At 43.3% G+C, this 27,799-nt stretch overlaps 1 protein-coding gene and 1 pseudogene across 2 annotated transcripts in view; one reads left to right on the top strand and one right to left on the bottom strand.

The window, feature by feature from the left end:
- Nucleotides 1–27,799, bottom strand: part of LOC134896907 (histone-arginine methyltransferase CARM1-like) — a 279,833-nt gene that overhangs the window by 43,066 nt on the left and 208,968 nt on the right. For both annotated transcript variants that reach the window (XM_063913959.1, XM_063913958.1), the window contains one exon: nucleotides 4,902–4,987. In XM_063913959.1, coding sequence (XP_063770029.1) covers nucleotides 4,902–4,987 — 86 coding nt within the window. The remainder of the gene's footprint in view (nucleotides 1–4,901; nucleotides 4,988–27,799) is intronic.
- LOC134948425 (5S ribosomal RNA) lies at nucleotides 17,908–18,026 on the top strand (annotated as a pseudogene).

Below are 27,799 nucleotides of genomic sequence, written 5' to 3' on the forward strand. Positions count from 1 at the left end.
GCTTAGCCACCAATACACCTGCCTCAGAAGACGCTTCCTGAATATAATAGGCAGCGGTGGTAATGTGAGACAGATATTGTCTGGCCTTGTCAGATAATTCATCGGGTAGCTCTGACTCCAGTGCCTGAACCCATGCTTTAATACCTTTTGACGCCCAGGAGGCAGCAATAGTGGGACTATGTACAGCACCTGTTAGGGAGTAAATAGATTTCAGGCAGCCCTCCACACGTTTGTCTGTCGGTTCCTTCAGCGAGGTGACAGTAGTGACAGGCAGAGTAGAAAAGACCACCAGACAGGTGACATGGGAATCCACCGGCAGTGGATTTTCCCACTTGTTACATAACTATGCAGGGAGAGGATATCGAGCTAAGGCCCGTTTAGATAGGGAGAATTTCTTCCCTGGCTCAGCCCACGGGTTCTCGGCGTATGTCCACTAAATGGTCAGAATGTGGTAATAGAGTTTTAGTTACCTTCTGACGTTTAAACTTGTCAGGTTTCTTAGACACCGTAGTGGAATCCTCATCATCATCATCAGATATTTGGAGGATCTGTCTAATAGCAACCACCAAGTCAAGGAAATCAACCTGTAAAGAAGATTCCTCGTCAGAAGCATATGATTCAGTGTCTGACAAGACAGTTAGTTCCCCATCCTCATCAGAAGAAACTTCTTAGATGCATGGACTGTGAGGAAGTAGCAGCCCCCTAGATGACCCAGGGGCACAAGTGTGACCTATAGCAGCCCGGTTAGATGAACCAGGGGCACGAGTGTGACCTATAGAGTGTCTAACCAAAGATTGGTTTAATTGCTGCAACTGGTTAGACAAATTATCCACCCAAGGTGGATTAACCATAGGGACAATTAGTGACTGTAGTGGCACTGTAGGCCTAAGGTGGTCCACCAGAGTACCCAACAGAGTTGAGATCTTAGCCCAGGGTGGCTCCAGATTGGTTGCAGGAGCTGCGGACTGACTGGGAGAGGTATGGCACACATTACACAAACCATCATGCAAAACTTCCCCCTCAAGTAAATCATTGGTGCATGCCCTCCATGATGTGGGAGTGTCCCCAGATTTACTGCCCTTTTTGTTAGACGTTTTAGTAAATGCAACAATAGAGTGTATGAGTACGATAAAGCCAGACAGAGTACACTACCTGCAAATAAATTCTTTAGTATGTGACTGAGTCCCCAGTACACAACACCTGCGAATAAATCCGGTAGTAGGTCACTGAGTACACAGTTTAATACGTATAATCGGTAAATACTGTGATGCACTATATAATTGACCCTGATGCACCAAGTCCCTTGGGGTACAGAATATAGTGATAGATATCTCTGGGAAACACTGAAAGTGAAATCCACACAGCAGATATAGACACACAGTCACAGTGACAATGCAGATAATTATTAGTTATGACAATAAAACTGCACTGGACTAGTATACATTAGTATATCACAATATATATATATATATATATATATATATATATATATAAATAAAACACGGCGCGGTCCTAGACCGGAGGTATATATCAGAATACTCGTACAATAGATTCTGTAGCAGGTACACTCATTCTTAGCTTGTCTGTATAAAGACATGTAGAATACTTCAGTGTTTGTAAAGTGACAGCGCTGTAGATAGGCGGCTTTACAAGGGAGACCTTGCCCTGCAGTCCAGGAGACCAGCCGCAGCTATACCTAAGATGGCGCCCAGTGTTTCAGTCAGGGAGTGAGAGAGAGTAGAAGGCAGCTCTGGGTCGCAAAGTCTGCTCAGAGATGGTGCCCTGGGCAAGGGGAGGGGCTACAGGTCAAGCGCCGACTCCCCTATGCTGGTCCTTCTATGCCCTGGCAGATATAGTGGGGTCCCTGTGCGCAACAGTGTCCACGCCAGCATCGCAGTCCGTCTCCATAGACTGCAAAGTGAATGCGATTTAGTAGCAGGTCCTGCCTGGTGGACCCTCTTACCTCCTCCGCGTACCAGCCACGCAAACCAGGAGAGCGTCTGCGACCATGTGCCTAGAGCCGGAGCGTCTCCGCCGCAAGTACCCGGGAACTGAGCCGCGGGAGTATGCGACACCGCTTGGGAGGTGATGGAGCCGTAGCGCTGAATCTCACTCTGACATGTAACAGTGCTGCGACCCTTGACGTCTTCTTAGAAAGCTTTTTTCAGGGCTGTCCAGCGCAGCCCTCCTGTTGACTAGCCTGCTCTGCAGGCACCAACTCGAAATTGAGCTCACAATGCCTGGAGGCGGGGTTATAGAGGCCCCAATGCATCCTGGGACAGCTAAAGCTTTAATCTGTTGGTGCCTGGATCAATATCCATCTCTACACCTCAATGTATTCCCTGTGGAACACAGTGTACCCTGCTGCAGAAAGACCATTCTTCTACCCTAACAAGACACACTGAATTGCAACAAATCTGCTTTGCAGTTGAGTCAAACATGACTTTGAGCTACGGACAATTTAAACTCGTAAGCATCGCACCCGCATCTCCACTTCTGGCTATGTGTAACTGGCAGCAAATGGGCAACAGTACACAGGCTAAGTGTTGTGGCTGTGTAGACGGAATTGCTGGCTGTTCGGAGGTGAGTGTATGCAGAGATCCATCTGATGATCTATTACATTAAGTAGAGGGCTGAAGAAAATGCGCACCGATAGTGAGGACTACTTTCACAAGCGGATCTATAGGGCCAATGTGATGTTAAATAAACATTCTCCTGTGACTGTTGCCAACTGCTGCTGAAAACACAAAATAATAACATCCCTCCCAATAATATATATGCTATTCCCATATGTAGGAATGGGGTTGGGTATGAAATCACAGTGGACGGGATGCCTGGTGTCAATATCCCTACACAGGCATCCCGCCCGCCAGAATACCGGCACCGGGGCGAGCACTACGAGTCCCCTTGCAGGTTCGCTGCGCTTGCCACGGGATCTATTCCGACTCTATGGGTGTCGTGGACACCCACGAGTGGGAATAGCCGTGGTGAGTGCTGTCAGCATTTCAGGTGTCAGGATTTCGGTGTCGATATCCCGTAGGAATGTCATTGCTTTTATGCACCACGGGGAATACAATTATATACCACCTTTTTTATTTTAATTAAGACAGTAGATAATACATGATAAAAATGCAATGCTATAATTAATGGTTAACATACTGAATGAATACAAGATATCATAGAACCAGAAAAAAAAAATAATGAAATTGTTAAAACATATTTAATAAAGAAAGAAAGAGAGGAAATAAGAGGAATGGAGGGTCCTAACCAAGTACAATTCTAGAGAAGCATCTATGGGTTAGACAAGAAAAATGGGCCACATATTGGGAAGTGTTATAAATAATAAAGAATGCAATTAGTGTAGGGAGAGTTTAAACTATATTTTCAGTATTATGATAACCATACCATGGATCGGGGCCATATTAACATAAGGGCTCAATGGGCAGCTGTCCAGGGGCCCACTATAATCTAGGGGCCTTCGAGAAGGGGAGGATTGGGCCGGAGGCATTGCAATCCTCTCCACCTGGGGCAGTGCCTCAAGAGCTTATTGGGAAGCAGGGAGAAATGCTGCACGGTTGCTGACTGTATATTACACAGAGTGACCAGGCAGCATTCTCTACCTGCCTCCCAGCTCTTGGTCAGACGGTGAATGGCCGTCAACGTGCTGATTGGTGGATGGCTGGAGTTATCCACGAATCAGAGTGCTTGCATCCATTCACTGTAAGGAAGCATGTGGGACTGCAGGAGGGGTAAGTTATTAATATTTTAATGTATTCCTGTGAATGGCTGGGTAGGGGCCCAAGTGCACTGCTTTGCCCAGGGCCTACAATGCTGTTAAGATGGTGGTAGAGAAGCCATGGATAATTAAAGGGACAACAGACCATTTGCAATACAGTTTGTAACATCATTAATTTATACATAGTTGAAATGAGCCCATGGAAGTCAGTTGAAAGGAGGCTCCAGTGTGAACCAATGATGACTCGAGTATTTCAATCAGTAGAAATGCTGGATATGAAGGCATTGATGGAAATGTTTAATTCATATACAAATTCCTATACTTCAAACTTTTTGGCAGGACAGTATCTTATTAGTCCCTGATAGGTTTGCTTGATAAATTGCCCCTAAGTAGCATCTATTATGCAAACAGCAGTAATAAGAGATTATATTTATTGGGGCAAATTTGCATAAAATATATGCCCCTTACAGTTATAAACAAGTGCAGCTAAAGAGTACAAGTTTGCACAGGGAAAACCATGTTGCGATGCAAAGGGTGCATACAGTATGTACTGTATTTTTATTTTTTGGATGCAGGGAAAATACTGTCTGCTTTTGCATGAAGCACAGAAATATCATGGCTGCTTTATTTATACACTGCAATTTAGAGGTAAGCTAGGAATCTCTTACCAACTCTTACGGGGAAATTCAAATGTTTGAAAAGTCGGTTGGGTGTCTGTTTTTTCCTGTCTATTAGATAGGGAAAAACAGACACTCAACTGACTTTTCAAACATTTGAATTCCCCCCTAAATTTGCATACAACATGATTTTGCCAAGGTGCAAAACTGCACCTTCTGAGTCTGATTCTGAGTCGGATGCATGGGTGGTCACCTATACATCTTTTGCCGCAGTCGTGTCTGCAATTTTATGCTAATACCGCTACAAATCCCTTCACTGATGTACAGCCGTGCATCCGAATGTGCAAACTTTCTGTCCCCATAAGCACAATGGAGAGGAATATCTTATGCAAAGAGCGCAGCAAACAACCAACTCAAAGTGGGCCTCATAATAACTTTGGAGACGGAACCCTAATGACATCCTTGTTTTGTGGTACTTCATATGATTACATCACTTATGTGTTTGGTCAGCTGTGTAAGACAGATTGTGAGAAGTCGATAACACTCACCTGTGTAAATCTTCTTCTTTGCCATCAATAAAATTCACAGTGTATTTTACTGCTCGAGCCATCAATATTCTCATATCAAATGTGTCCTAGGAAGATGGACGTAAGGCATTAATCATTTATCTAACAAAACAGTGTTATATAGTGTGTCATAAAATAACGTACATCCCTAACCCTGAGACAGGGCATGATGGGAGGTGTGTAGTTCCACAGCATCTAACGAGCCTCATGTTGAATACCCTTGCCCCATACTATTTCTTCCCTTCGTTGTATTCACTTCTTAATTATATATACAGTGATAGAAAAAATTAGTAATCACATTGGAATGTAATTACATACTTACTCATCACATACCATTTTATGATGAAGACAAAGACAAGAAAATTACCCAATAGCATCACAACATTACCTGCCACAACCAAAAACGTATAATACTCACCTCCTAACATATGGCTGGAGGAAGTAGGGACACTGTGCATGGAAAAAGAAAAAGGCGTGTGGCCGTGGTCAGCATGTTGACGGTCACAATGTTGACATTCATAATGTTGATGGTACAATGTTTTTGGACAGTCATGAGTCTTTCTGGCTACCCAGTCACATAAACATACCTATAGAGGTGGCACCGGGGTCGGTGCCGCACTTTGCGGTAAACATTCCCCCCTCACACGCCTTTGGCACATGCAACAGAACGTGGCCTTGCAGGAAGCCTGTATTTACTACAATCCAGGGGTGTGGCCTCGAAGGGAGGGGTATCGTCGAAAGCAGAAAGCCCCCATTACATTCCCAAAAAAAACGATGGGCTGTCCCCGGAGACTCTGGCTACACTGCCGCCTCGTCTCCAGTGACAGAAGCCGGGTGCTGCAATAGAATGTTACAGTGCAGCACCTGCATCCCTGTCACTGCAGAGGAGCCGGCATTTTGGTGACATCTCTGTGTGTATATATATATATATATATAGACTTTCCTGATATTCACAGTACATTACTTATTTGAAGGCTCTGTCCGGCCATCCTGATCAGGACTGCATGGTCCTGATTGGGTTGAAAGCTAGGGGTTGGTATTCATATCCCAGCTGTCGGGATCCCGGCACCCAGCATACCGGCGCTGGGATCCAGACCGCCGGAATGCCAGCAGTGGGGCGAGTTCCCTCCAAGGGTGTCATGGACACCCCAAAAGGGAGAATAGTTGTTGGCATCCTGACGATCGGGATCCTGGCGCCGGTATGCTGAGCGCCGGGATCCCAAAAACCGGGATATGGAGTGCATCCCAAAGCTAGGAAGGTATGTACCATTTATTGCTGTGCAGAGCAGCAGGTTTTCTTGTGTACCTGCCAAAGGTGTATGCAACAGTCAATGGGTGGCTTGGGGTGGAGCAGACTGTGATGAGTGTCTGCCTAGTGCTCTTCAGCACCGCCAAAGTGATGTACTGTAGGCAGCTCCCAAAAGGATGTAGTCATGCCCCCTGCCCTGATTCACTGAGCCTAAATCTAGATATAAAATCTGAATATTAAAAATACTTACAACAAAAAGGAGAAAAGAAGACTCTTTTATGGGTGCACTCTTAAATGATCTTAAAGTATTAGAGATAAGATAATTGATAAAATCATTTAATTTTTATTAATATCACAAATAAAATAAAACATATAGTAGTTGGATACACAAGTAAAAAAAGAAGAAACAATGGAGTCAATAATGCTGATATTGATATTAAATAGTGGTTACAAGTTGTCTGGGTTGGATCAAAATTCAAGTATACAATGAATCCACAGATTTGACTCAAATATCTGCCTGAGAGAAAAAAATATTTACATTTATTTTGATTATAGGATACTCTGAGCCTCAGTGATAGTTGTGAATATTGGGGGTAATTCCAAGTTGATCGCAGCAGAATTTTTTTTAGCAGTTGGGCAAAACCATGTGCACTGCAGGGGGGGGGGCAGATATAACTTGTGCAGAGAGAGTTAGATTTGGGTGGGTTATTTTGTTTCTGTGCAGTGTAAATACTGGCTGCTTTATTTTTACACTGCAATTTAGATTGCAGATTGAACTCACCACACCCAAATCTAACTCTCTCTGCACATGTTATATCTGCCTCCTCTGCAGTGCACATGGTTTTGCCCAACTGCTAAAAAAATTCCTGCTGCGATCAACTTGGAATTACCCCCATTGACCGAAATAAGGACAGTAATAATCACCCTGCCACTTGTGTTGAAAGAGAGGTAGAATGAAAGTTATGGTGCCCATACACTTATGAGATAATCGGTGCTATCCTTCAATTTCGACCACATCTGTGAGAGAAATTGAAGGATTGTATGCACATTTTAGGTACCTTGAGACGCGATGCGCGGGCACGCCGGTCGAATATCGCGTCACAAGATATTATGTGCTGCACTTAATATTTCTCGCATCGCAGTGCAATCGCATGTGGTTTTAAGCCCACATGAGATATATCGCACTGCGATGTGCGATGGTCACCCGCCGGAAATGGCCAGAGGCCGCTCCCAATCGGCGGTGACGTGCCCATCACGTGATTACCATGCGATCTACCTGAATCAGTGGTGAGAGTCCAGAAAAATAGTTGAAGTAAGAAAAGATCAGAAAAAGTGGACAAAGATGTTTGTACAGAAAAGAGCACCCAATAGTACAGGTATTTGAATATAAATAAATATATATGTACAATATGATATATCAGATGTAAATATCAAATAGTATTTTAGAGGAAGACTCCAGATATACCAGTAATTCAGATATAATAATGAATGATGTGACTCAAAGGAGACTAAAAATTAGCCACCAATGAGTAAGCAAGAAGAGAAAGGCAACACTGTGGCTGGGATAAATATACTGAGTAAAAAATATACTGTTGAAAAATAAATACCAACAGTAACAACACTCCTCTCCCAATTAGAAACTGCGGCTACAATAGAATAACACTGTAGCTTGAACAGATGTAGTACACAGAGTATAAAGATACTGTTGAAAAATAATAAATACCAATAATGAATACACCCTTCTAGTAGTAACAAACTACAGCCCTAATAGGCCAAATAGGGTTGATTAATTGTTACAAACAGACATAAGGCGGCAGAAATTACACTTGTATATAACAGATTCGTGTGCAATAAATGGGTGACTCTGTAAACAGATATTACCCGTGACTGTGTCAAAATCCTGGAGGATTGTCAGATGCCGCACAGCTGCAGTGTGCTTCGGTTCGAAGGTGCTGTGAAGCCACTGTACTGGAGAGAGATGAGGCGCAGGCAGGCAGTTAGGGACGTCCGTGGTCCCGGACAGCCAGAGATCGGAAACCGCCTTTCGCCTGTCCGCCAGGCTTGGTCTCTTCCTGTAGCATAGTGGGCTCCTGCAGGCTTTATCCTAGTAAAAGTCGGCGGGTGTCCAATCAGTGGGGAGGTATGTCCCTCATATTTGGATTGCTGCACAGCCGTGGTCGTTTAGCTGAATCAGTTATATCCAGACCGGGTTAAGCTTCAGCAAGGGGCCCATCACATAGAAATAGGAATAAAACAGAAAAGTGTCTATTTAAAAACAATTGTGGAGCAAAATAAAAATGACAACATTTGACAATAGGTGTGCAATTGTATTATGAGTTTGATATGTGCACATTACTGATCACTGTGGAAAAAGAGGGGAGAGATTAATTAAATGAGTAAAAATGGCAAAATTGAAGCGACATTAAAAGGGGCACATAACCTAAGATAAATATAGAGCTGAAGGTTTCTTTTACCCTAAGTGTAAACCAGGCTATACATGGGTTACATCTGTTGCAGTTAGTAGCAGATAACAAAAGGAAGATTGTTTATTTTACCCTAAGTGTAAACCAGGCTATATATGGGTTACATTTGTTGCAATTAGTAGCAGATAACAAAAGGAAGATTGTAAGGAAGTACCATGGTAAGGAATGATTGTTAAGGCTTTGTGACACAAGTTGTAATTGTAAATCAAATCTTTTGCGGTATCTGTACTGAGTGTGTACTAAGATAATCTCAAATGAATCGCGAAGGCTAATGGAGAGAGGTGGGTTTAATATAAATGGTCTGTAATGTCAAAGGTCTGTGTAGATGGGTTCACTATGGCTGGCCGGTGGTCGGGCTCCCGGCGACCAGCATCCCGGCGCCGGGAGCCCGACCGCCGGCTTACCGACAGCGTGGCGAGCGCAAATGAGCCCCTTGCGGGCTCGCTGCGCTCGCCACGCTACGGGCACGGTGGCGCGCTATGCGCGCCACACTATTTTATTCTCCCTCTATGGGGGTCGTGGACCCCCACGAGGGAAAATAAGTGTCGGTATGCCGGCTGTCGGGCTCCCGGCACCGGTATACTGACTTGCAATAATTTGGTACTGGTGCAATAGGAGTTTTAATACTGGTGCAAAATTAGTTAGATGTATATCTATATAGCTTGGATCAATTATCAATCATTTAAGTAAATTCATGAATACCGGCATCAGGAGTGATAAGGTGTCAAAAGGTGAAGCTGTACATCTCTGTGTGTAATAATGCTGTAAAGGTGTATCGAGAATGTAGTGGGGAATAATGGTGACAGGGTTGCGGGGTCTCGAGACGAACTGAGTGGAAATGGTGTATGTGAGGGAGACGGTGAAGTGAAATGTAGTGAAGTGTATGTGAAGTGGGGCTGGATACACTGAATAGTAAAAGGGAATGATGACAAAAGGTGAGTGAGTGAAACAAAAGTGTATACATACAGTAAGCCTGGATACACAGAATAAATAAAACCAGAGGTAGTACAATAATGAGGTGTATGTGCAGTGGGACTGTATCATAAGTGTAGTGAAAAGGGAAGACTTTGGGGCTAAAGGCTTGAGGGTAAAAAGATGGTTTAGAAGGAAGATATTAATGTGGACTGATCCCTATATACATGGGGATACTATGTGGGGGAAGCAATCAAGAGTATTAAGCAAAAAGTATGTACCTAGATTTGTAATATGGAGTAATCTAGGTATGATCATGACTAAAGAAAGGTGGAGGCCTAAGTTGATTACAGAAACACGCTGTAATTAATATATTCATTTAGACCCGATGGTTTGAGGCCTCCCAACTGAAGGTCCACTCGCTTTCTTTTTTAATGAGTTCTTTGCTAAGATCACCCCCGCGTTTGCCTAAATGGACTCTGTCGAGTCACATGGTGAGTCTTGATGTTGAGCGTGGTACTGCCTGGCTACTGACGTCACTTTTTTACCCTTCAACAGGTCTGATGCTGCATTTCTGATGGAACCCATGTGTTCAAGAATTCTGGTTTTGAACTTCCTTGTGGTCATGCCAACATACCGTTGATTGCAACTGCAAATTAGACAATAGACCACTCCTTGTGTATCACAATTGAAAAAATGTCATATGGGGATATCTTGTCCCAGTCTATCCCTCACTTTGTCAGTTATTTGGATCTGTGGGCAGGCCTTGCATTGCCCGCACGGGAAGGATCCTGTTACGTTTCTTGATTTAACAGGTTCACGTGAGAAATGGCTCTGAACGAGCACATCCTTAATGTTGTTGGATCTTCTCCAACTAATTTGAAGAGTAGAGTCTAGTAGGGGTGATAACTCTGAATCTAGATGGAGAACCGGTAAGTGTTTTTGAATCACGTTTTTTAGTAAGCGCCATTCTGAACAGAAGGTGCCTACAAACCTAATCTTGGAATCTTCACTTTTATCTTTTGGTTTATCTTGGAAGATGAGATTCCCTTTTAGTTTTGAAGACAGAATGTTGAGCTCTCTTTAGGGAACGTTTGCTGTAACCCCGGGCTTGTAATCGCATCATCAGTTCTCGACTTTTTTGTTTATATACCGTGTCTTCCATACAATTTTGCCTAAGACGAAGAAATTCCCCTTAGGCGATGTTCTCGATAGTTGGCGGAAATGTGAGCTTGTCTGATATAGAATACTGTTTGTGGCGGTGTCTTTTCGAAAAGAGCTCTGTGGCCAGAATTCCACTGATTGTTTTGTAAATGTTCAGGTCCAAAAAGGATATTTTTTCTTTACTTATTGTGTGGGTGAGGAAGATGTTCAGATTATTAGCATTAAGGATATTTATGAAATCCAACAGCATTTTTTCATCACTATCCCAGATCAAAAAGATATCATCGATGAATCTTAGCCAGTTCATGATGTGTTGTGTATATTGCTGGTTAACCTCACTGAATACAATTGTTTGTTCCCACCAGCCAAGGAGCAGATTAGCATACGTGGGAGCACAAGCTGCTCTCATGGCTGTTCCCCGGATTTGTTGAAAAAACTGGTCGCCAAACGTAAAGAAATTTTTATTCAATACAAAACTTAACATCTCGCAAAGAAAGTCATTGAATTGATTTTTCTCTTCCATGTCCAAAGGAGAAGAAAGAATGCCTCTTTGTTGGCGCACAGATTATAATTAAAAATTAACCTTTAATAGACTAGTTAAAATTGTCTAACCATGAAATAGGACAATACAATACACTTGTGATACAGTTGACATATACAGTGAGTGAAAATAAATTTTATTAAAACCAAGGCCCGCTACCTGTGTCGTGTCTTTATTGATTCAAATTAAATGTATCTTAAACAGACTGTACTGAATTCCTGCAATCAAATATTTAAATGATATGTTAATTACCAATACTTATCCTGGTACTGGGATACTGAGTGAAGTATGATAATCCTATTAGATATGTATTATATTGATAATTTGCTTACATATGATGATGTGCTAGACTCTCATAATTACTGACTTCTGGTACGGCTATTCAACATATTAATCTACTGCCCTTTTGCAAAGTTATCCAGCATATCATAAGTTTAGTAATACTTCTAAATAACATTCACTGTAAAACTCCTTCAGAAGTGGCTGCAATACGACACTGTATGTCTATTGAAGAGAGCTTCAATACAGTGTGTGTCTCCTTGTGAGAAAAATGCTTATAGGCTGAATTGCTTGTAAGTTACTCTATAAGCAGTAACAGCATATTTGATAGTTCTCCTAATATTTCATAAATACTACACATTTATATATATCATAATTACTGCAAGCTGTGTGTTATTCATGTGTCCCCACTATATTAAATATATGTGTGGGTTGAACATGTGTTCATATATTTTATATGGGGCTACTGATAGCCACAGTTGTTTTGCTTAACAAGAGAAAAATCTTTTTACATTCACTCTGAATAAAGGGAGATGTATCTTTCAGCAGTGATTACATTTGTTACAATGAATGCCATATAGCTATTCAGTAATAGGTAACATTGTTATGTACAGTCCCTATAATTGAACTGCAGTAGTTAGGTTGTTAGTGAATTTAATTATGACTTAGTATCTTTGAGAGCACACAGTGAGTTCTAAACGGTAAGTAGCTCATTGGCTAACGTGCCAAGGTTATAATTAGTACACACTATGATTGCTGGTAATCATGTATTGTGATGTAACACTATTGTGTGAGCTTACTGAAATATGTAATTGTTATAGCTCCCAGTAGGTCTTGTACTGATCAAATCTCACTATTTTCAGAGAGGTCCCTCTATTGCTGTGTCAGTCTATGTTCAGTAATGTAACTCTTATCCAGCACCTCTATTATAATAGCACTCTGTGTAAATTATCTGTTCACAGCAGTGATAAGCATAAATCTTAGCTTGTACTGAACTGATCATTCACTGATTTCTAAAGGAGTCCTCCCATTACTGCAGTATTCTATGTTCAGTAATTGTTATCTGCCATGCATGAACTATATACTATTAAACATAGATATTGTTAACACTTTTATAACTAAATACAGTCTTTTTGTATTAAATATAGTGAGACCAGGTAGCGGCCCTGACACTGCTGACACGTGTTTCGTGCACTTAGACTTTTTCAGTGAATAATGCTGATATTGATATTAAATAGTGGTTACAAGCTGTCTGGGTTGGATCAAAATTCAAGTATACAATGAATCCACAGATTTGACTCTTTTTTTTTTTTGTATTCACTTGTGCTATAAGTATCACGTGTCTCTTCTTTACCAACTGCAATGACAACATTTTCATTAAAAACGGAACTTATTTCCAAACGTAGAAATCTAGAAGAATTTGGCAACATTTTCTCTGATACCTTCCAGAACCTGAGTACTCCCAAAGATTGGAGATCTTATCTATCTAAATTACAGAAAAATTTACAAAAAAGGATCAGGCTTTCCTGGCGTATTACAACCTTAGAAATCTACCATAAGAACAAACTGTCCCCCAGAGGTTTACGACCACGAATCTTTCCATCCTTCCCCCTGGCCACAGAGAATCTCACGGCTGAATGGGAAACCACTTTATTAAAATGTTCCCATGAGCTAACCTTGATACTCATTAAGCATGATAATCTAGTTCTAGACCAAGTTGAAAAGAGTATTGAAGAACTGGGCAAAAACCTAGAAATCTGAGAGAAGGACACAGATTAATCTCAGCACCAGAATTCTTACTGAGGATCAGTCGGAGGTCCTTAGTAAGGGATTATCTTTTTCACCGACACTTCCATTCAACAGGTTTACATGGGAAAAGGATTTGAGGCTCTATGGTCGGAAATTATTGCTAAAGAAATTCTTTGCAAAATCATCCTCCAATGATATGACCGATACACCTTTATCCATCAATACGGGACTAACGACAACTTCAGCCCCCTCAGAAGACCCTAACATACCCATGGTACTCCACTCATCTCTATCTGAGGAGGATCTGTCAGCCATTCAAATGTTGGAAGAACTCCACATGGAATCATCGACCAACATGTCACCCTTGCATAAGACCAGACCCTCCTGTAAATTGAAGTCCAGCTTCTTTCCCCCTGACACCAACAGCCCGGAGATCAAGGTCTTCCTAGACCTGGTGTCCAGGGAATTTGATGAGATCCAAACCAACTCCAAAACGAAATGTCTAACTAAGAATCTCAAATTTAGAGAAAGACAAGCCTTGAAAGAAATAAGATCATGGACTGACATCGTCATTAAACCCTCTGACAAGGGGGGCAATATCGTATTATGGCCCATCACGATGTATGAGGAAGAAGCGCAAAGACAACTTTTGGATACTTCTTGTTACTTGAAACTGCCACTTAACCCAACAGCAAGTTTCCACAAACAATATATGCATATGATCAATGAAGCATCAGCCTTTGGAGTCATCACACAACAAGAGGCTAAATATCTTACGGTTTCCAATCCCAGAGTTCCCACGTTTGACTTATTACCGAAGATACATAAAAACATCAATAAATTCCCTGGCAGACCCATCGTCTCGGGTAATGGGAGACTTTTGGAAACACCCAGTAAATTCCTAGACTTACACCTCAGAGACCATGTATTGACTTTACCCTCCTACCTAAGAGACACTTCAGACCTCTTACGGAAGATACATGACATCTGTCTGGATGAGAACTGCATCTTGGTTACTCTCGATGTAGAGGCTCTGTACAGTAGCATTTCACATCAACAAGGGGTACAAGCCCCTAAATTCTTTCTGGACATGGAAGAGAAAAATCAATTCAATGACTTTCTTTGTGAGATGTTAAGTTTTGTATTGAATAAAAATTTCTTTACGTTTGGCGACCAGTTTTTGGGGAACAGACATGGGAGCAGCTTGTGCTCCCACGTATGCTAATCTGTTCCTTGGCTGGTGGGAACAAACAATTATATTCAGTGAGGTTAACCAGCAATATACACAACACATCATGAACTGGCTAAGATTCATCGATGATATCTTTTTGATCTGGGATAATGATGAAAAAATGCTGTTGGATTTCATAAATATCCTTAATGCTAATAATCTGAACATCTTCCTCACCCACACAATAAGTAAAGAAAAAATATCCTTTTTAGACCTGAACATTTACAAAACAATCAGTGGAACTCTGGCCACAGAGCTCTTTCGAAAAGACACAGCCACAAACAGTATTCTATATCAGACAAGCTCACATTTTCCGCCAACTATCGAGAACATACCCAAAGGGGAATTTCTTCATCTTAGGCGAAATTGTACGGAAGACACGGTATATAAACAAAAAAGTCGAGAACTGATGATGCGATTACAAGCCCGGGGTTACAGCAAACGTTCCCTAAAGAGAGCTCAACATTCTGTCTTCAAAACTAAAAGGGAATCTCTGATCTTTCAAGATAAACCAAAATATAAAAGAGAAGATTCCAAGATTAGGTTTGTAGGCACCTTCTGTCCAGAATGGCGCTTACTAAAAAACGCGATTCAAAAACACTTACCGGTTCTCCATCTAGATTCGGAGTTATCACCCCTACTAGGCTCTACTCTTCAAATTAGTTAGAGAAGATCCAACAACATTAAGGATGTGCTCGTTCAGAGCCATTTCTCACGTGAACAGATCCAAATAACTGACAAAGTGAGGGATAGACTGGGACAAGATATCCCCTTACGACATTTTTTCAATTGTGATACACAAGGAGTGGTCTATTGTCTAATTTGCAGTTGCAATCAACGGTATGTTGGCATGACCACAAGGCAGTTCAAAACCAGAATTCTTGAACACATGGGTTCCATCAGAAATGCAGCATCAGACCTGTTGAAGGGTAAAAAACTGACGTCAGTAGCCAGGCATTACCACGCTCAACATCAAGACTCACCATGTGAGATGCGCGCCTTTGGACTCGACATAGTCCATTTAGGCAAACGCGGGGGTGATCTTAGCAAAGAACTCATTAAAAAAGAAAGCGAGTGGACCTTCAGTTGGGTCTAAATTAATATATTAATTACACCGTGTTTCTGTAATCAACTTAGACCTCCACCTTTCTTTAGTCATAATCATACCTAGATTAGTCCATATTACAAATCTAGGTACATACTTTTTGCTTAATACTCTTGATTGCTTCCCCCACATAGTATCCCCATGTATATAGGGATCAGTCCACGTTAATATCTTCCTTCTAAACCATCTTTTTACCCTCAAGACTTTAGCCCCAAAGTCTTCCCTTTTTACTACACTTATGATACAGTCCCACTGCACATACACCTCATTATTGTACTACCTCTGGTTTTATTTATTCTGTGCATCCAGGCTTACTGTATGTATACACTTTAGTTTCACTCACTCATCTTTTATGTCATCATTCCCTTTTACTATTCAGTGTATCCAGCCCCACTTCACATACACTTCACTACATTTTACTTCAGCGTCTCCCTCACATACACCATTTCCACTCAGTTCGTCTCCAGACCCCGCAACCCTGTCACCATTATTCCCCACTACATTCTCGATACACCTTTACAGCCTTATTACACACAGAGATGTACTGCTTCTCCTTTTGATACCTTATCACTCCCGATGCCGGTATTCATGAATTTACCTAAATGACTGATAATTGATCCAAGCTATATAGATATACATCTAACTAATTTTGCACCAGTTCTCCTATTGCACCAGTACCAAATTATTGCAAGTCACCCTGTCTGTATATATTTGTCTCTCCTAATACCATTTATCTACACAGACCTTTGACATTACAGACCATTTAAATTAAACCCACCTCTCTCCATTAGTCTTCGCAATTCATTTGAGATTATCTTAATACACAGTACAGATACCGCAAAAGATTTGATTTACAATTACAACTTGTGTCACAAAGCCTTAACAATCATTCCTAACCATGGTACTTCCTTACAATCTTCCTTTTGTTATCTGCTACTAATTGCAACAAATGTAACCCATATATAGCCTGGTTTACACTTAGGGTAAAAGAAACAATCTTTAAATGTCGCTTCAATTTTGCCATTTTTATACATTTAATTAATCTCTCCCCTCTTTTTCACAGATATCAGTAATGTGCACATATCAAACTCATAATACAATTGCACACCTACTGTCAAATGTTGTCATTTTTATTTTGCTCCACAATTGTTTTTAAATAGACACTTTTCTGTTTTATTTCTATTTCTATGTGATGGCCCTTGCTGAAGCTTAACCCGGTCTGGATATAACTGGTTCAGCTAAACGACCACGGCTGTGCAGCAATCCAAATACGAGGGACACACCTCCCCACTGATTGGACACCCGCCGAGTTTTACTAGGATAAAGCCTGCAGGAGCCCACTATGCTACAGGAAGAGACCAAGCCCGGCGGACAGGTGAAACGCGTCTTCCGATCTCTGGCTGTCCGGGACCACGGACGTCTCTAACTGCCTGCATGCGCCTCATCTCTCTCCAGTACAGCGGCTTCACAGTACCTTCGAACCGAAGCACACAGCAGCTGTGCGGCATCTGACAATCCTCCGGGATTTTGACACAGTCACGGGTAATATCTGTTTACAGAGTCACCCGTTTATTGCACACGAATCTGTTATATACAAGTGTAATTTCTGCCGCCTTATGTCTGTTTGTAACAATTAATCAACCCCTATTTGTTACTACTAGAAGGGTGTATTCATTATTGGTATTTATTATTTTTCAACAGTATCTTTATACTCGGTGTATTACATCTGTTCAAGCTACAGTGTTATTCTATTGTAGCCGCAGTTTCTCATTGGGAGAGGAGTGTTGTTACTGTTGGTATTTATTTTTCAACAGTATATTTTTGACTCAGTATATTTATCCCAGCCACAGTGTTGCCTTTCTCTTCTTGCTTACTCATTGGTGGCTAATTTTTAGTCTCCTTTGAGTCACATCACTCATTATTATTTCTGAATTACTGGTATTTCTGGAGTCTTCCTCTAAAATACTATTTGATATTTACATCTGATATATCATATTGTACATATATATTTATTTATACTCAAAGACCTGTACTATTGGGAACTCTTTTCTGTACAAACATCTTTGTCCACTTTTTCTGATCTTTTCTTACTTCAACTATTTTTCTGGACTCTCACCACTGATTCAGGGGTTTTCCCCTGTCTAACATTGGCAGCAGATCCTCTTTAAACTTTCTCCCTTGGACTTAGTACTGTCAATAATTCCTATCACATTTATCTAAGAATATTCGTGAACTCTCATCAGTGATTCCAGAGCACAAGATTATTGGTTACTTTTTCTACTATCATACCACAATGGAAACGCCCGAACCCATCCGATCTTGGAAGCTAATCAGTGTTGGGCTAAGTCAGTACTCAAGTGGGAGAATCTTGGGGAATACTCGGTTTAGTAGAATATTTTCGGACGTTCATGCTCGATGTCTAACACTGACAACTGATTCATCTTTTGTATCTAACTTTCATTCTTCATCTCTTTCAACACAAGTGGCAGGGTAATCATTACTGTCCTTATTTCGGTCAATATTCACAACTATCACTGAGGCTCAGAGTATCCTATAATCGAAATAAATGTAAATATTTTTTTCTCTCAGGCAGATATTTGAGTCAAATCTGTGGATTCATTGTATACTTGAATTTTGATCCAACCCAGACAGCTTGTAACCACTATTTAATATCAATATCAGCATTATTGATTCCATTGTTTCTTCTTTTTTTTCACTTGTGTATCCAACTACTATGGGGTATATGCAATTCTGGACGAATTGCGTCTTTTTTTCGTCCATTTTAGGATTCGACTGTACTCGACAGCCGAAACCCTCCACCCGGGACCATGAATTTGACATATTCAATACAAAACGCATTCGACACTCCCCTTGTCGAATAACGGACCAATCGTCGAGTAGTGGGCGTCCTGGATTCGACTTCCCGCCGTTTGGAGCACTTTATAGGGCTTGTTTGCTGCGTGGTCAGCAGCCATCTTGTGAACCTGCAGAGTGAGGTGGAGGTGCTGCAGAGCTAGCAAATTGGTTGTTTGCTGTGGTATCGTTTGGACACCCAGCAGGCTTTAATCCAGGACGGACAGGAGGATACCTGTTACCCCGGAGGAGAGTCGTTTTTGGAGTGATTTCTACATTTGTAGGTAAGTACCACATGTGGTCTGGCGTTGCATGTATGTGTTTGTGTAGTGGGGGGGTGCCATGAGGTGTACATGTGGCGTTGCTTTGGGGTGTTTGGGGTATGTATATGTGTGCAGGTATGTGTATATAGCTCCTGCTTGTATTGCTGCATGTTTTTTTTGGGAGTTTTGTGTTTGGGGGTAGTTTTTCACGTTTTTTTATTTTCATAAAATGTTTTTTTTGGGTCATGCTTTTGCATTGATGTACCTCCAGCATGTGCAGGAATGATTTTTGGCTTGTTTGGGGTGATTTTAGACTGTGTCGGTATCCACCATGTGGTCGACAGGTGATGTCGTTTGTTTCCAAAACATGTTTTTTGGATCCTATTTTAGCACTGGTGCATCCCTGAACATGCTGGAGGTACTTTTTGGCTTGTTTGGGGTGATTTTCATCATGTTTGTATCAGCCATGTGGTCGACATGTGATGTCGTTTGTTTCCAAAACATGTTTTTTTGCTCCTATTTTAGCACTGGTTGACCTCCAGCATGTGCTGGGATGTTTTTTGGCTTGTTTTGGGGTGGTTTTACAGTGTGTCGGTTTCTGCCATGTGGCCGACATGTGTCGTTGTTTGTTCCCAAAACATGTTTTTTGGCTCCTATTTTAGCACTGATGCATCCCTGCACATGCTGGAGGTAATTTTGGGCTTGTTTGGGCTGACTTTGACTGTGTCGGTATCTGCCATGTGGTCGACATGTGGTGTAGATTGTTTCCAAAACATTTTTTTTTTTTTGCTCCTATTTTAGCACTGGTTGACCTCTAAGCATGTGCAGGCATGCTTTTTGGCTTGTTTTGGGGTGATTTTACAGTGTGTCGGTTTCTGCCATGTGGCCGACATGTGTCGTTGTTTGTTCCCAAAACATGTTTTTTTGCTCCTATTTTAGCACTGGTGCATCCCTGCACATGCTGGAGGTAATTTTGGCTTTGTTTGGGCTGACTTTGACTGTGTCGGTATTTGCCATGTGGCCGAGGTGCTGTAGTTTGTTTCCAAAACATGTTTTTTGCTCCTACTTTAGCACTGGTTGACCTCCAGCATGTGCAGGGATGCTTTTTGGCTTGTTTTGGGGTGATTTTAGAGTGTGTCGGTATCTGCCATGTGGCCGACATGTGTCGTTGTTTGTTCCCAAAACATGTTTTTTTGCTCCTATTTTAGCACTGGTGCATCCCTGTACACGCTGGATGTAATTTTGGCCTTGTTTGGGCTGACTTTGACTGTGTCGGTATCTGCCATGTGGCCGACGTGCCGTAGTTTGTTTCCAAAATATGTTTTTTTGCTCCTTTTTTAGCACTGGTTGACCTCCAGCATATGCATGGATGCTTGTACGGGGGTTTTGGCTTGTTTGGCTGAGGTTTTTTTAAATTTTTCATTTTTTTTTTGGTTGTGTTTGGTCCTGCTTGAGCACTGGGGTCCCAGCAGCATGACGTGTGGTTGCATGTAATTATGTAATGTGTGTGAAATTTGTAAAAATATTTTTTTTTTCTTTTTACAACAGAGATGTACAGGGACAAGCGGCCCCGATCCCCCCCTTCCCCCCACCCCTCAGAAGCATTTTCCCTGCACAGCAATGAGGAGTGGGAGCCGACCCAGGAGGAGGATACGACCGACCAGGCATGCAGTGACCAGCCGCGGTCGTCAAGGGACCAAAGACAGAAGCAAAAGAAAAAGAAAAGGCCTAGACAGGTAAATACTGACAACACCTGCAGACACAATAGCATCCAACTTGACACACCCTAGTTTGCGCACTGCCATGCACACCTACAGGTATCTTTGCGCACTGCCAGGGATACTGACACACTCACAGGTACATACCGATCTTATTAAATGCATGTTTTTTTTTATCCCTAAAGGCAAGAAGCCAGCCAGAGGATCAGTCGGAGGAGGAAGCCTCTGGTGAAGACGCAGGACAGAAGAAGCCGCGTGGACCCACTGAGGCGGAAAACTGTGCACTAGTGGATGGCTTCGACAGGTCCTACGACGTTCTGTATGGACCAAGGGCACAGACCACAGCAGCTAAGACCAAGCGAAACATCTGGGATGCCATCGCGAGACAAGTCACTGCAGTATCTGGAAACCGCCGGAGCACCAGAAACTGCATGAAGTGGTACAGTGATTGCCGCAGACAGACCAAGAAGAAGATGGGGATTCAGCGCCGACATGAGACAGCTACGGGAGGTGGTCTGGCTCTCAATCTGAAGTGGCTACCCTGGGAGAACGTTATAAAAAGGCGCATGAACCCTGTCATGATCCAAGGAGTTCGCGGAGGTGTGGACTCTAGCCGTCCTGCTGGCTTTCCCGAGGAGGAAGAACCGCCCAGAAGACGGAAGACGGCGGGAGACAAGCAGTCCAAAAGGAGGCCTGATGGTAAGAAAACATTCAGATGAGCTGCACTAATCTTTTTTTTATTTTTTTATTTGCTAATGTGTTTGTTCTTTTTCCCCAGACACGCCTGCCCAGAGGACATCACCTGCGCGCAGGACATCGCCAGCGTGCAGACCATCACCTGAGCAGCAGGCATCGGCAGCAGCGCGCGGACCATCACCTGCGCAGCAAGCATCAGCAGCGCGCAGATCATCACCTGCGCGCCGCACATCGTCAGCGCGCAGACCATCACCTGCGCACCAGACATCAGCGCGCAGAACGTCACCTGCGCACCAGACACCATTGGCGACCACACCACCAGCTGGGCGCCAAACTACATCTCCTGCGCGCAGGCCATCACCAGCTCGTCATCTCTCCAGGAGCTCTGGGACTGTGACCGAAGAGCCTCAACAAGACACTACCCTTGTGGACCCATCACCCGAACTGTTTGAGTCTACAGGGTTAACGGACGAGACTTTTCTTGGGTTTGAAGACAGCCGTGCAGACGTATCCAGCCATACCCTTGAAAAGTCTCCAGAATTGAGGACAAGTGAAGCTCCTGGAGCAGCGGCACCACCGGATGGAGAAGGTTTTTATTTTTATTTTATTTTTATTTTTTTTGGGGGGGGGGGGGGGTTGCCATTTTTGTATAGTTTATTAACTTTATTTATTTATTTTCTTTTGCAAATAGAGGTGCCACGGACCAGCAGCAGACTTGCGTCGGGGATTGGTCCCTTCTTCAGGCCGGATCTCCTACAGGATTCGTCGGACGACGAGGTGGAAGTGCAGCAGTCCGCTGTTTCTACATCCCTGTGTGATTATTTATCAAATTGTGAACCTTCAAACAAATGTATGAATGTGTATACTAATTTCTAATTTTCTTTTCAGCTTCACAAATGCAATTGGTGGCAGACGTCCAGCAAGGGCAGGATCCCTCAAATATTCAGAGGGTAAACACCCTGGCAGCAGAGATGAATGTCAGCCAGGATAGTTTTCGGGTTGTCGTTGGAACCAGACTGGACGCCATTGAGAAGACAATGGATAAGATGGCAAACGGTTTGGTTGACATGCAAAAGGCTCTTGCAGACAGCACGGCAGAAACGCAAAAGACCAGACGAGAAGATCACAGGGAGACTATGGACATCCTTCATGTTCTGGCCACATCCATCCACCGGCTGGTGTATAACACATCATGCCTGGCACACAGCGTTGACAACATGTCGGAGAGCCAACGACATTCCGCATCCAGCCACCAGATCATCGCAACAATGCTACAGATGATCTATGATAAGCTCCCAGAGCCAGCTCAACAACACGCTGGTGAACCACCACATCCGCCACCACAAGCCACACGGACGCCTCCTGCCCTTGCTCCACCACGATCCTGGTATGGATGGTCACAGCTGTACCAAGGATATACAGGGATGTACCACCCCTACCAGATGCCTCCACCACCGGCCACCACGTCTACACCAGCACGGCCACCGAGGCCAATTCAACACACCCCACAGCCGCCCAGGGCATCGACGCCACATCAAGAGGAAGAAGAGGATCCGGATGGCCAATAACCACCATAAGCCCGGTCGTATTGTTTTATTATTTACTCATGTTTTTCATGTTTCCCTTTCTCCCCCTCCCATTAGTTTTTTTTTTCTTAATATTGTTTTATATGTGTGTTGGGCTCCCCCCCCCCCCCCGACAGGATACTACCAAGGAGATTTATGTCTAGGCATACATGCGCGGGCATGTATGTGGGCGCGTGTGGTAACTGATGAATGCTCCTTGTGGTTACATGTATGATGGGCCAAAGAGCTATTCTGATACCACTTTTTTTTTTTTTTAAAACAAACTCCTTTTTGTATTGGTGTAAAATAGGCTTTCACTGTTGTGTGAATTTACTATTCACTAGTGTTTATTTTTGGCTTCTTCATAGGATTGGGTGGAAAATTGAAGTGGACGGCGTAGTTCGTGTTGTGCGTACCAAGGTGAGTAAAGCCATGTTTCAATGTATATATTCAAGAAACTTTGGACCGCCTGCACTTGGGGAACAACACAGTCCAGCAATGGGTCATGATGGGCTGTGTGGTTCCCCAAGTGCAGGCGTGTCAAAGTGCTGACCACTGACACCACTCTGCCACTTTGGACCGCCTGCACTTGGGGAACAACATAGTCCAGCAATGGGTCATGCTGGGCTGTGTGGTTCCCCAAGTGCAGGCGTGTCAAAGTGCTGACCACTGACACCACTCTGCCACTTTGGACCGCCTGCACTTGGGGAACAACACAGTCCAGCAATGGGTCATGCTGGGCTGTGTGGTTCCCCAAGTGCAGGCGTGTCAAAGTGCTGACCACTGACACCACTTTGCCACTTTGGACCGCCTGCACTTGGGGAACAACACAGTCCAGCAATGGGTCATGCTGGGCTGTGTGGTTCCCCAAGTGCAGGCGTGTCAAAGTGCTGACCACTGACACCACTCTGCCACTTTGGAACGCCTGCACTTGCGGAACAACACAGTCCAGCAATGGGTCATGCTGGGCTGTGTGCTTCCCCAAGTGCAGGCGTGTCAAAGTGCTGACCACTGACACCACTCTGCCACTTTGGACCGCCTGCACTTGGGGAACAACACAGTCCAGTAATGGGTCATGCTGGGCTGTGTGGTTCCCCAAATGCAGGTGTGTCAAAGTGCTGACCACTGACTCCACTCTGCCACTTTGGACCGCCTGCACTTGGGGAACAACACAGTCCAGCAATGGGTCATGCTGGGCTGTGTGGTTCCCCAAGTGCAGGCGTGTCAAAGTGTTGACCACTGACACCACTCTGCCACTTTGGACCGCCTGCACTTTGGGAACAACACAGTCCAGCAATGGGTCATGCTGGGCTGTGTGGTTCCCCAAGTGCAGGCGTGTCAAAGTGCTGACCACCGACACCACTCTGCCACTTTGGACCGCCTGCACTTGGGAAACAACACAGTCCAGCAATGGGTCATGCTGGGCTGTGTGGTTCCCCAAGTGCAGGCGTGTCAAAGTGCTGACCACTGACACCACTCTGCCACTTTGGAACGCCTGCACTTGCGGAACAACACAGTCCAGCAATGGGTCATGCTGGGCTGTGTGGTTCCCCAAGTGCAGGCGTGTCAAAGTGCTGACCACTGACACCACTCTGCCACTTTGGACCGCCTGCACTTGGGGAACAACACAGTCCAGTAATGGGTCATGCTGGGCTGTGTGGTTCCCCAAATGCAGGCGTGTCAAAGTGCTGACCACTGACTCCACTCTGCCACTTTGGACCGCCTGCACTTGGGGAACAACACAGTCCAGCAATGGGTCATGCTGGGCTGTGTGGTTCCCCAAGTGCAGGCGTGTCAAAGTGCTGACCACTGACACCGCTCTGCCACTTTGGACCGCCTGCACTTGGGGAACAACACAGTCCAGCAATGGGTCATGCTGGGCTGTGTGGTTCCCAAAGTGCAGGCGTGTCAAAGTGCTGACCACTGACACCACTCTGCCACTTTGGACCGCCTGCACTTGGGGAACAACACAGTCCAGCAATGGGTCATGCTGGGCTGTGTGGTTCCACAAATGTTCTTGGGAAAGGAATGAACTTGACATCATTAGTGTCTTTACTTAATATGGAATTTCTTTTTTTTATTTCACAGATCTCTACACAAGAAAAGAATGTAAAGAAGAACACACTACTTTTTTTGTTTTTATTACATTTAATTTTGTTAATAAAAAAAAATAATTTTAATTCTTCAATAAATTTTTAAAATGAGAAGTTTTGTGTGGTTTTTCTTTAAATTATTAGTTAATAAAATGTAAAATAGGGCATTTCAGAGATGCAGTGGTATCCTGGTAGGTTGCCCATGGTACAGCAGGGGAACTGTCCGGTCCCTTCATCCACGCTAGTTCCTGCACCTTGAAGGAAACTCTGCAAGACCTGTGGAAGAGAATAGTATGGTGTCATCCAAAGACAAGGTACAAGCAACACTTGAACACAAGCAGGTTACATTGCCCTTTGTCCCAAATGCAACCCTCCGGCACTTGAGAAACTACACATCCAAGCATGCCCTGACACAGCGTAAGCATTGCTGTGTCAGGGCATGATTGGATATGCAGTTTTGCAAATGCCGGAGGGCCGCAGTTGGGACATGCCTGGGTTACTTTTAGACAAGAGGGAGTTTTGGGTAATACATCTCACCTGAGGGGGGGGTGTCTGCAACATGGCGGAGGTTCAGGTCCACATCACAAGTAGGTCGCCCATGGTACAGCAGGGGAACTGTCCGGTCCCTTCATCCACGCTGGTTCCTGCACCTTGAAGGATACTCCGCAAGACCTGTGGAAAAGAATAGTATGGTGTCATCCAAAGACAAGGTACAAGCAACACTTGAACACAAGCAGGTTACATTGGCCTTTGTCCCAAATGCAACCCTCCGGCACTTGAGAAACGACACATCCAAGCATGCCCTGACACAGCGTAAGCATTGCTGTGTCAGGGCATGATTGGATATGCAGTCTTGCAAATGCCGGAGGGCCGCAGTTGGGACATGCCTGGGTTACTTTTAGACAAGAGGGAGTTTTTGGCAATACATCTCACCTGAGGGGGGGGGGGGGGGTGTCTGCAACATGGCGGAGGTTCAGGTCCACATCCCAAGTAGGTCGCCCATGGTACAGCAGAGGAACTGTCCAGTCCCTTCATCCACGCTGGTTCCTGCACCTTGAAGGAAACTCCGCAAGACCTGTGGAAGAGAATAGTATGGTGTCATCCAAAGACAAGGTACAAGCAACACTTGAACACAAGCAGGTTACATTGGCCTTTGTCCCAAATGCAACCCTCCGGCACTTGAGAAACTACACAGCCAAGCATGCCCTGACACAGCGTAAGCATTGCTGTGTCAGGGCATGATTGGATATGCAGTTTTGCAAATGCCGGAGGGCCGCAGTTGGGACATGCCTGGGTTACTTTTAGACAAGAGGGAGTTTTGGGCAATACATCTCACCTGAGGGGGGGGGGGGGTGTCTGCAACATGGCGGAGGTTCAGGTCCACATCCCAAGTAGGTCGCCCATGGTACAGCAGGGGAACTGTCCGGTCCCTTCATCCACGCTGGTTCCTGCAAATCGGAAGGATACTCCACAAGACCTGTGGAAGAGAATAAGGAGGTAATTTGAGAGTGTTTCCTCCACCCTGGGAAAGAACAAAAGGTCCCAGCAACACTGCGCATATACACAGGTTACTCAGACAAGATGGAGTTTTGGCCAATACATCTCACCTGAATGAGTGACTCTAACATGGCGGTGGTTCAGGTCCATATCACAAGTAGGACATCCATGGTGGAGTGGGGTAAACTGGTCCAATACTGGAGTGGTTTTGCAGATTTGTATCCTGGGTAAAACTGTTGAAGCATGGGTACATTCCCCTCAGCAGAGTGAAGAAAAAAATATTCTTTTTAAAAATCTATTAAAAAATACTTGTGAGTCAAAGATAGACCATCCAAGTACATAATCCCTTCTAATAAAAATAGATATGCTATTAGCAATAAAATAAACACAAAAAAAAACATGTTTTTAATTTTTTTTATTAGATTCCGCCAGCAAAGTGAGGCGGAATGAAATTGACGAAATTACTGTCGAAAAGCACTGTTGTCGAATCGACAATCTTCAATTGAATATACTTTTGTCGAAAAGCAGCATTTTGACCCTTGCAGACATGTCGAATTTTGAAAATGTCGATTTGCAAAAAGTCGAATCTGAAACGGCAGGTATTTTGACGAAAAGTACTGTATTGCATTGTCGAATCCAATTCGACATGTTTTTTTTGTTGAAAATGGCCCGTTTTTCGACTTTCGCGGCAATTCGATCGCAATTGCATATACCCCTATATGTTTTATTTTATTTGTGATATTAATAAAAATTAAATGATTTTATCAATTATCTTATCTCTAATACTTTAAGATCATTTAAGAGTGCACCCATAAAAGAGTCTTCTTTTCTCCTTTTTGTTGTATGTTTCATTACTGACTTAGGGTGCACCACCAAATCTAAGATTGAATAGAAAGATTGCCTTTTCTTTCTTTATCATTGTATTTTGGTACTTATAATATCTAATTTATACTTTAACATCTTCCTGTGCGGTATACCCCCTATACACTATTAAAAATACTTAGAAAAATATTGCAGCAACCGCAATGAATAAAGTCCTGAACATTTTAGTATTATGGAGTATTTTATGTGTGTAGATATCTCATTTAGGAGTGAAAATGAAAAAAAAAATGTCTAGAAACATAGCTTCATTGCATGGAACTGTTTTCATGAATGTGACTACTGTTTCAACAGAGCTTATCAATTGTACTATGAATTAAATAAACTTGTCCAGATTGCTAATTGTTCCATCTCATTCATGTCAGCAAACATCTAACAGACACTCAGGAGTGTTGTACACAAATAGACTGGAGATTGGTGGATTCACATACAAGTCACTGAGGAAAAGTAAACATACTGTGAGATCTATTTGTCATGGAGAAACAGGAGGAAGGTTATTTAATTACACTGAACTCTTAGCAATGCTTTCGTGACAAAGGATTATATAATTACTATAACAACTACATTTATTTTATGTGTTAAATATTAACTTTCACAATTTTG

Source organism: Pseudophryne corroboree, chromosome 1, assembly GCF_028390025.1.
Source record: "Pseudophryne corroboree isolate aPseCor3 chromosome 1, aPseCor3.hap2, whole genome shotgun sequence".
NCBI lineage: Eukaryota > Metazoa > Chordata > Amphibia > Anura > Myobatrachidae > Pseudophryne > Pseudophryne corroboree.